We start from the raw sequence: 11,573 nt of genomic DNA on the forward strand, positions 1-11,573 counted from the left end.
GAGGAAGCAGAAAACTTTTCCTTTCTCTTTCTTGAGACTTCATTGGTCTTTGGTGCCATACTTAGGAATGGTAGAAGTAAAAAAGCGAAGCTTTTGCAACACCAAACTTAAGAACTTTGCTTGTCCTCGAGCAAACATAAACAAAAGGAAAGAAAAGAGTAGAGGATAGAAGGAATGATAGAGATAGAGGGGGAGGATGGCTTTGGCCAAGTGGAGGAAGTGATGAAGAAGAAGAGTGTGGAAAGTATATAGGGTAAGAGGGATAATGTGTATAGAAGGTGTGAGTAGGAAGGGAGGTATGAGGGGGTATTTATAGGGTAGGGATGAGGTTGGGTTCGATTGTGAGGGAGGGAAGAATGGGTGGGAAAGTTTTGAATTTTGAAGTGGGTGGGGTTGGTGGAGAATTAAAGTGATTGGATTTATGATGGGTTTGGGAAAGTTTTGTTAAGAGTGTGTATGGGGAAGAGGGAAAGTAGGGTGTGGGTTTCAAGGTTTAGAAAAGGCAGGAGAGAGAAGGAATGTGGGGTAGGTGAAGATTCTGTGAGACCACTGGCCTGAGAGGCTAGGAATTTCGAATTCCCTGCCCCCTTTAGGGCGTTGAACGCCAGCCTTGCTCCTTTACTGGTGTTCAACGCCAGAGCATTCCCCAAGATGTTCCCTTCCTGGCATTCAATGCCAGCTCCTTTCTCCATATAGAGCGTTAAACGCCCAACACTGCTCCTTGGCTGGCGTTCAACGCTAGCTTCTGCTCCCTGTGGGGCGTTGAACGCCAAGAGGGGACTCTCTCCAGGGTGTTTTATTTTTAGTTCTAAGTGTTTCTGTCACTGTTCTAAGTACTGCACATAATCACAAATATCAAAAAGCAAGAGAAAAACTACAATATAAATTCAAACTAAAGTAGATGAAAAGGGATAAAAACTACTATACTATCAGTTGGGTTGCCTCCCAATAAGCGCTTCTTTACCGTCATTAGCTTGATGGACAGCTCCTTTATGGAGGTGAATAGGGGCTCAGATCTTCACCCCTTACAGTGAACTTTCTTCCTGTGCTCTCATAGATGAGCTCCACATGTTCCAGAGATAGGATCTTATGCATTGTGTATGGACGGACTAGATTTTTAGTGAAGAGTACTCTCATTCCAGGTGAGAGTCCTTCAGTGGGGATCTTCTTATTCTTCCAGCTCTTGGGTACCTTCTTCTTGGTGCCTTCTTCCTCAATAGCTGATGATAGCTTCCCAACACCAAACTTAGATTTGATGTCTGGGGGTTCTGTGCAGCTCTGTACTGAGAGAGAAGGTTGGAATATAAAAGTGTTGTACTATGGTACCTTCTTTAGAGGGAGACTGAGGATTGGGGATCTTGAATAGGATGCAATCCTCCTTTAGGTGCAGAACTAGCTCTCCCTTTTCCACATTGATGAAGGCCTTAGCAGTGCTAGAAAAGGCCTTCCTAGGATGATGGATTCGTCTTTGTCCTCCCCTGTGTCCAAGATTACGAAATCTGCAGGGAGATAAAAGTTTTCAACCTTCACCAGGACGTCCTCCATCATTCCATATGCCCTTTTTAGGGACTTGTCTGCCATCTCCAATGAGATCTTAGTAGGTTGGACCTCTAGAATTTCCAGCCTCTTCATTACAAAGAGAGGCATAAGATTGATGCTTGATCCAAGGTCGCATAGTGCCTTCTCAAAGGTGATTGTCCCTATGGTACAGGGAATCAGGAAGCTTCCGGGATCCGGTAGCTTCTGAGGCAGCTTCTTCTGAACTAAGGTATTAAGTTCCTTGGTCAATACTAGAGGTTCATTCTCCAATATCTCTGCATCAGAGGAACTGGCCTTCAACTTCATGAGGATTGCCATGAAACGAGCAATTTGCTCTTCTTTGGTCTCTTTTTTCTCATTTGAGGAGGAGTATTTTTCAGGCTCATCTGCTTCCAGAGGGGCGTGCATAAGGACATCCTCATGAGCCCTGATTTCCTTAAGTTCCTCCTTAGTAGGTTCCTCTGTAGGTTCGGCCTTGGCTTCCACAATGAGGGCCTTGCACTCTTCCTTTGGATTTATCTCTGTGTTACTTAAAAGAGTGTTTGAGGGGATCTCTGGGATCTTCTTGCTTAGTTGACCAATATGTACTTCCAAATTCTTGATGGAAGACCTAGTTTCTGTCATAAAATTGTGAGTAGTCTTAGTGAGATTGGAGACTATGGTGGCCAAGTCAGAGAGGCTCTGCTTGGGTGTCTCCATCTGTTGCTGAGATGATTCGAATGGTTTGTTATTGAACCTATTCTAGTTCATTCTATTCTGGTTGTTGTTGAAGGCTTGTTGAGGCCTCTGCTACTCTCTCCATCCTAAGTTAGGGTGACTCCTCTATCTCTAATTGCATGTATTCGAATAGGGATTATTGTTGGATGGTCTGGAGGGGTTTTCCATGTAATTCACTTCCTCCATGGTGGTCCAAGTGTTGTCAGCAACATCCAACTTAAACACTGTCTCTGGACAGTAAGCAGCTGGGCTTTGGGTCCCATTCAAGTGCTGAGAGATCATGTTGATCTGCTGGGATATGAGCTTGTTCTGAGCTAAGATGGCGTCTATGGTATCCACCTCTAGAATGCCTTTCTTCTAAGTGGTCCCACAGTTCACAGGATTTCTCTCAAAAGTGTACATGTACTGGTTGTTGGCAACCATGTCTATGCGCTCTTGTGCCTCTTCAGGAGTCTTCTTCCAGTGAATGGATCCACCTGCAGAGCGGTCCAAGGACATCTTGGACATCTCAGAAAGGCCATTATAGAATATCTCTAGCTTGGTCCATTCTGAGATCATGTCAGGAGGACATCTCCTGATTAGTTTCTTGTATCTTTCCCAAGCTTTATAAAGGGATTCACATTCTTTTTGTCTGAAGGTTTGAACTTCCACCCTAAGCTTACTCAACTTCTGAGGTGGAAAGAATTTGGTCAAGAAACCATTGACCACCTTCTCCCATGTATCTAGGCTCTCTTTAGGCTGAGAATCCAGCCATAGTCTTGCTCTGTCTCTTACTGCAAAGGAAAAGAGCATGAGCTTGTAGACTTCTGGGTCTACTCCATTAGTCTTGACAGTGTCACATATCTGTAAGAAGTTAGATAGGAATTTGTTGGGATCTTCCTGTGAAAGTCCATAAAACTGGCAGTTCTGTTGAACTAGAGTGACAAGTTGAGGTTTCAACTCAAAGTTGTTTGTATTAATGGCAGGTATAGAGATGCTGCACCCATAGAAGTTAGAATTGGGTGCAGAGTAAGATCCAAGGACCTTTCTTGCGTCTCCTCCATTATCTAGGTTAGCTGCCATTGTTGTTTCTTCAGCTTCTTGCTCAAGAGCTTCTACGAGATTACCTCTGGCTTTTTGAGCTTACTGTAGACGTCTCCTTAGTGTTCTTTCAGGTTCAGGGTCAAGATTAAAGAAGGATTCTTTGTCCCTATTCCTACTCATAAACAAAAAGAAAGAATCCAAAGAGATGGAGAGCAAGGGGTCTCTATGTCAGAGTATAGAGATCTCTTTGTGAGGGGAGTATATATAAGGAAAGGAAATTGTAGGTGCCCTTTAATTAAATTAATTTTCGAAAATTGAGGGAGAGAAAAGAAGGGGATATTTTCGAAAAAGAAGAGGGAGAAAGAGGTTGAGATAAGGAGAATAAGAGATAAAACAAGTAACTAACTAACTAACTAACAAGATTTGAAAATAAAATAAAAGATTTAATTTTGAAAAATTGAAAATTGAAAAGGGAAAGTCAAAAGAAGATCTTGAAATTTAAAATTTGAAAGAAAAAGTCAAACAAGGAAAGATAAGATTTGAAGTTAATTTTTGAAATTCGAATTTTGAAAATTTGCAATTTGAATTTTAAAATTTGAATTTTGAATTTTAAAATTTTGAATTTTGAAAATTGAATTTGAATTAAGATAAGATAAAATTTTTGAAATTTGAATTTTAAAATTCGAATTTAAAACAAGATAAGATAACAAAATTTGAAATTCAAAGAAAAGGAAAAAGATAAGATAAAGATCTAAAAAGATAACAAGATAAACACTAAAAGATAACTATCAAGACACCAAACTTAAATTTTGAAATTAAATCAAAATAAGATAACAAGAAATTTGAAATTTAAAATTTTGAAATTTGAATTTTTTTTTAAATTTGAATTTAAAACAAGATAAGATAAGATTTTTGAAATTCAAAGAAAGAAAAAAAGATAAGATAAAAATTTGAAAAAGATTAATAAGATAAACAAGAAAATTTTAAATTTTAAAAAGATAAGCAAAAAGATAACTAATTAGGAAACCAAACTTAAAATTTTTGAAATCAAAAGATAAGATTTTTGAAAATTGAAAGGAAAAAAACAAAAAGACACCAAACTTAAAAATTTTAAGATCAAACCACACTATTTTCGAAATTTTGAAAGAAAAATACAAGAAGACACCAAACTTTAAAGATTTTTAAATCGGACAAAGAAAAACACCAAGAACAATTCGAATACAATGAAGAACATTCAAGAACAATTTTCGAAAAAACTCAAGAAAAGAAATACTAAAAAGACACCAAACTTAAAGACTGACACAAGATTTAAATAAAAGTAAAAGTTTTTGAAAGATTTTTGAAAAAGAAACCAAAAAAGTTTGAAAATTTTAACAAGAAACCAAAACACAAGAAACATAAATAAAAGAAAAATAGTAAAAAGTACCTGATCTAAGGAACAAGACACCCGTTAGTTTGTCAATCTCAAACAATCCCTGGCAATGGCGCCAAAAACTTGGTGCATAAAATTTCGAACTCCGCACAACTTAATCGGCAAGTGCACCGGGTCATCCAAGTAATACCTCAGGTGAGTGAGGGTTGATCCCACGAGGATTGTCAGACTGAGCAAGCAGTGGTTATCCTGAAGATCTTAGTCAGGCAAATAGAAAGTTGATTCTTTGTTGTTGAATGTGCATAAACAAAACCAGAAATCAATAAAGAAATAGCGAGGAAACAATTGTGAGAAATCAGTTAAGGTTTTGGAGATGCCTTATCCTTCCGGATTAACTTTTCTTACTGTCTATTCCAATAATGAATGATTCATTTCATGGCAAGTTGTAAGTGATTAATGCCACGCTAATGGTCATTAATCTCCTCTAATCCACATTAAATGCCACGCTAATGGTCATTCAATCTGAACGAGGGTGAAGCTCTAGCAATTCAATCTCTGGTGATCCAACTCAAAATGCCACAGACATGGTCAGATCTTTCGGATCGGAGAATGAAGCTGTACGATTCTAGCTTATACCACGAAGGCCCTAATCGCCCCAAATCCCGACTGAACAGATGTTTCCATGTCCCCAACAGGATTGTGGATTAGCCGTCTAAGAGATGTAATCTCAAGCTTGTAGTTCAATGCTATCCCTCTCGAAACTCGCAAGAACTCATGTAGAACAAGGGGTCATACGCTAGTTCCACCCCAAATTTATAAGAATTGAAGAACGAAAATACATCTTAGAATGGAATCAAACATAGATTGAAATAGAAACAGTAATATTATTAATCCATGAGAATCAGCAGAGCTCCAAACCTTAACCTAGGAGCTTTAGTGACTCATGCTTTACAATGTAATTTGAATGGTGAAGAAGATAAGGCTTAAGAACCTAAACATGGATAATCTTCTCCTATATATACTAATCTAATAATGAAAGAGTACAAAAATATAATAGACTAGACTAAAGGTGCAAAAATCTATAGCTGGGTCCACTTTGGTGAGTGTTTTGGGTTGAGCTTGGCGTCTGGCTTGAGGAATGGGCTTTAAACGCCCATTAGGGGGATGTCCATGCTGCCTTGTACTCCCTTGGTGGTGTTGAACCCCAGGTTTGGGCGTTCAACGCTGTGCTTGCTCCCTTTGGGGTATGGAATGCCAGAAAGGGGGTGATTTGAGCGTTAAATGCCCAATATAGGCAGTCTTCTTCAAAGAAAAGTATAGACCATTATATATTTCTGGAAAGCCCCAGAAGTTATGTTTCCAACACCATTGAGAATGCATCATTTGGGCCTCTGTAGCTCCAGAAATGCTCGTTTGAATGCATGAAGGTCAGGATCTAACAACATCTACACTCTATTCTTTGCCTCTGAATCAGACTTTGTCAAAACTTGCCAATTTCAGCCAGAAATTACCTGAAATCATAACAAAAACATAACAACTCAAAGTAGAATCCAAAGAGTAAATTTTGCATTAAATCCTATTAAAATTAGCTAAAACTCAATGAAATGTATTGAAAACACTAAGAAAACAATGCCAAAAAGTGTATAAAATATACACTCATCAGACCTTAAAATCTCATTAAAAAGTTTGGTTAACCAATCGATGCCTTTCTCTCCAAGGCCCTTCCAAACTTCAATCGGAATATTATCAGGTCCTACTGCCCTGCCATTTTTCATCCACTTTGGAGCCTCCTTTACCTCGAAGTCTTGAATCCTTCGATAGTAGTCAAAGTTTTGATTTTCTTCCCTCGTGCATAACCAAAGGCTCAGAAGAGTCTTCTGTCCTTCATTAAATAACTCATAGAAATAGCTCTTCCATCTTTTATTGATCTTCTCCTCTTAAGCCAAAATTTCTCTGTCTTTATCTTTTATGCACTTAACCTGATCCAAGTCCCTCGTTCTTCTTTCACGGCTCATTGCGATTCTATATATACCTTTTTCTCATTCCTTCGTGCCTATAGACTGGTAGAGACCCTCATATGCTCTTAATCTTGTTTTACTTATAGCTACTTTTGTCTCTTTCTTAAGCGCCTTATATTTTTCTCAATTATCTGCATTGTAGTACAAAGACTACTCTTTAAAGTACTCTCTTTTTGTCTTTATCTTTTTTTGTACACTCGCATTCCATCACATTGAAAAAATTTCCTACTTACTCTATTACACGCTTCGAATTTTAAAAGAGCGCCTTGATTCAAACCTCCATTTTTCAATGCCTATACAAAATTTTTTGGCCAAGAGTCTCAAGACTCATAAGCATTTTGCTTGTAAAAGTATTAAATGAACGTGGGGTTCAAAAAGTAGTTGTAATAAATATTTTTGGTTTTTTACGGTATTTTTTATTCTGACAGGTCAATGATTAATCTATTACGGATCAAAATTCTATTTAAGAGTTTTTCATTAGCCAATAAATTATTGCATGTACAAAATGAAATTCGAATCCTGACACTTGCTTAAGCAGACTCGTGAACTAACTACTAGACTAATTCAGTTTAATTTTAGTGATAATAAATATTAATGAAAGAATTTGACTTCACAAATCTGGTGAAAACTAAATAGTAATAGATGATTTAAAAATGTATGTTCAAAATATCTTTTGTATTTTTAATATCAATATGAGATTAATTAATTTTTCAATTACACTCTTAATTTATTTATGATCATTGAATAATTATGAATGGTAGATATTTATTTATTTAAGATTGTTTAATCTATTATACCATTTTAAATATTATCAATTTTTTTATTATTTTTAAAATTTTGCCTAGATACTAGACAAACTGCTTGTAATTGTATAAAGTTTGTCTAAGTCTTAAGCGAACCTAATTCACGTGATTTGCACAGGTTTTTGATGAATTTTTTTAAATACTATAGATACTATCGAGTGAGAAGCTGCTCAGTAAAAATAATCACTCATCTCTCTCTTTCATCTTTTATTATATTTTTTTTATTTTTATTATGTAAAATGTCTCGGATACCATTGTTATTTATTTATTATGATGAAAAAATAGTATATAATTGAAATGAATCCGTTGTATTTAGTTATGCTCAAATGACTTTTGTATACATGCCAGCTGAAATAAGATGTCTAACAATATTAAAGAATTTTATAGTGCACGCTATTAGTCAACAACACACAAAGAGAATGAAAAAATCTATTATAAATATCCGACGGAAGTAGATGACACTTTGTTTTACAAAAGGTATAATCTTATTATTTATAGCGATTATTTAATTATTCTTATTATTTTATGTTTTATAGATGACACTTTTTATTATAATTTTATTATGTTATTATCAATTCTAATAAGATGTTGTGTGACTTAGGTATCAATACGTGATGATGAGGACATATGTCTAATAAGGAGTTAGCACAATCGTTGAAAAAATATATATCTCTTGGAGTTATTTGTTTTTCTCGTCGATTTATATAGAGGAATTTCTATGGACATTGGTGATGATATCCTCTCAAGTGGAACAGCTAGAACAAATATTAGAAAGTTAATGGTTGACAAAAACATGCCACTTGAGGGTAGTCAAGTGGGGTCAAATATTGAGGATTCTAATAATGGGATGTTGCAAAAAGATTTTGAATGCCGTAAGTGTAATGATCCAATTTTCAACATATCATGACCAATGCCAGTCATTAGGTGTTACCATCTGGTTAAATCCTAAGATTCTAGACTATATATTATTTATATTAATATGAGCCTGTAGCGTGTATTATAAGTGTGAATTATATAAGATTATATCAGTATTAGCTTTGATCATTAGGCGAATAACACATTCAAAAATAAAAGCGAAAAGCACAGATAGATATTTCACATAGATACGCCCAAAGGCTGAGTTTCATATAAAGGTTGTCATAGACCATATCAAATACTGATGATATATATATATATATACACACACACACACACACTAAGCATCAACTCCGGCTTCGTAAAAACTACCCTAGACTGGAGTCAGGCTACTATACAAAAGATCCTAAACTCTCATAAAATATATTAAATGTGAGGAAAAATATCCTTTACTAGTATCTAGCTATGCTTTTCCGGATGTAGCGTACTCCTATGAACTCGAAGTCAGATTAATAGTCATCGCGTCCTCCCAAGGTGGAAGGATATTAGACGGTGTCTCGTCGGAAGGAGTTGACAAAAAGTCATTAGACATGGCGGCAATGACGACCTTTCCTAAAGAACCGAATTGAGTATCCAACGGCTCCAAAGCCTAATAATCCAGCACAGACTCCACCAACATTGAAGGCTCAGGTACAGGGTCAAACTACTCAAGGTAAATAGGTTGAATGTTGAAAGGTGACTCTGACTCAGGCTTCGTTGTGTACAGCGACTGAGGAGAAAAAGCAGAGTAGGGACCTCCAGGGTGTAACTCAGATAGCAGAAAATCATAAGGAGAATCAGGATCGAACTCCTGACTAAGAAGGAGATGAGAGAAAGAGCGCTCAGAAAAAGCATAAGTGCGGGTTTGGATGTCATCCCATATGACTGTCCCACTCCATAGGGGATCCCAATAGTAGCTCGAAGTAGGAATCTCAAAGAACATGACTGCCGATCCCATCTGCGATGTGGGAAAAAAAAGGTGAGAACAAATGGTTCCCAACAAGGCGATAACAAAGAACAAAGAGGTTTTCGTGGTAAGCCTAGGTTTTGGGAGAATTTGGGTCCTAATTCTATGTTCAAAGTAGTCACACACATACAAGCAGTGAAACAAATAACAAAGCACAAGTAGCATTCACAAGCATTCAATTTAATTTCAAGCAAATGTACAATCAATTATACTGCATGCCTCATCCTAGTGCAGACCATGAACTCATGTGCTAGTTGCCTACCCACTCCTGACATTACCCAGATACAAGTTCTGAATATGGTTTTCCAGCTAGTGTGCTTCATTATAAAAGGTATTTGATCGCCATGTCAAATACAAAAACAAGCATCTGATCGCCATGTCAGAATTTCCTTCAAACTAAAAAACGACTCGACATTCTGTGGGCGTCCCCACACTTCTGGCTAGCCGTTTATAACACCATACTACCAGGTGACCATTACGCATCATTGGGTCTTTTGCTTCTTTTTGGGGTACAGTGTAGTGACTTAGTGTAGTGACTTATCGAAGGGGCTACCTTTACTCACTCAATACACTACCATGATATCATTTCATAGCTCAAGAGATTCTCTTACTCTTAACCTTTCCCCCTCGATACCATGTTGCCCAAGCTTTCATTAAATTTTATAAGTCTTTTATACTCTTATTTATCCTAAAAATGACACTCTACTATATTATCATTATATTTTTTCATAAAGACTATTTACCCCTAAGACTTACTTATTAATAATTTAGATCTTATTTTTCTCTAAATGACCATTTTAACCCTAAGTATCATAATTAATCATCTTAGTGTTAATTATTAATCAAGTTGGTAATTTACACTCTAATTTACCATATTAACTCTAAATATTTTATTAATACCTATTTTACCCTTATTAGCCTAAAGTGTTACATTTTTTTCTAGATTCTTGAATTTTTATCTTAGTTTTACCTTCTTACCCCTAATTCTTTACTAAGATTCTTATTTAGACTCAACCTTCATCTTATTTACAACTTGGATCTAGTTAGATTATATAATATTCCACTCTTACCTATAATGCTTCTATTTCATGTTTTTAGTCCTAAACTCCATTAATTACATAATTAACCCTAATATCTAGCTTTCCTGAGTGTCACTCTTGGAATATCATACAATTTTTTCTAGGATCATACTCTAAGTTTAACCTCTTTTCATCATATCTTTCACTTACCTTCTTAATCATCTTCCTAAATATTCATTTTAAAACTTATTCTTACATCTTAGTGTCTTTTATAATTATGAAGTTCACCGCCAAGTGCTTCTCATTGTTCGTCACTCAATAATATATTTAGGCATAGTACTCATGTTCACACATAGCATTCATTTCATCAAAATGAAGAAATTCATCATATAATTAATATTCATGCAATTCATGCATCATACACCTTTAAAGAGAGCATACACATATCAATTATCAAGCATAAAAGTCAAACAAGTATTATCACCCTTACCTTAGTCTTGATAGTCACCATAAAACACGTTAGAAACACTAAACCTTCCAAACAAAGGCAACTTGATAATTAATGGAAAATCAATGCTTATAGCCGAAACTTAGGAGCAATGGAGGAGATGACATGTAACATCCTTTAGCTTGAAATGCTAGCCTCCAACCGTATGCTCCTTGTGATTTCTAAGTGTGATTATCTAAACCAAGAAGAAAACAAGATGATCTCTCATGGAGACTGGTGCACGAAATTGTGATCTCCAGGTTCGAATAATCCCTGGTAATGGCTCCAAAGCTTGGTGCTCTGATCTTAATTCATAATTGTCACAACTTCGATACAACTAACCAGCAAGTGCACTGGGTCATGAATGGATATCTTAGAAGCGAAATAAGATGAATTGAATAGAAAACAATAGTATTTGCATTAATCTTTGAGGAACAGCAAAGCTCCACACCTTAATCTATGGAGTGTAGAAACTCTACCGTTAAAAATACATAAGTGAAGGTCCAGGCATGGCCGAGATGGCCAGCCCCCAAAACGTGATCACAGNCCATGGTGATGAGCTTCTTGCGCCTCTTGAGCTCCATGACTGGGCTCTCTTGCTTGCTCCATCTTTTTCTTAGTGATGGGCTTGTCCTCCTTAATGAGGATATCTCCCTCTATGTCAATCCCAGCCGAATTGCATAGGTGGCAAATGAGGTGAGGAAAGGCTAACCTTGCCATGGTGGAGGACTTGT

General features: G+C 36.5%; 1 protein-coding gene across 1 annotated transcript; it reads right to left on the minus strand.

Annotated features, from left to right (window-relative positions):
* Positions 1,393–2,238, minus strand: LOC107636676. Its single transcript, XM_016340169.1, has one exon. It carries the CDS (start codon positions 2,236–2,238, stop codon positions 1,393–1,395), a length of 846 nt encoding a protein of 281 aa, XP_016195655.1.

The sequence above is a fragment of the Arachis ipaensis genome, chromosome B04 (genome assembly GCF_000816755.2).
Source record: "Arachis ipaensis cultivar K30076 chromosome B04, Araip1.1, whole genome shotgun sequence".
NCBI classification, from domain to species: Eukaryota; Viridiplantae; Streptophyta; class Magnoliopsida; order Fabales; family Fabaceae; genus Arachis; species Arachis ipaensis.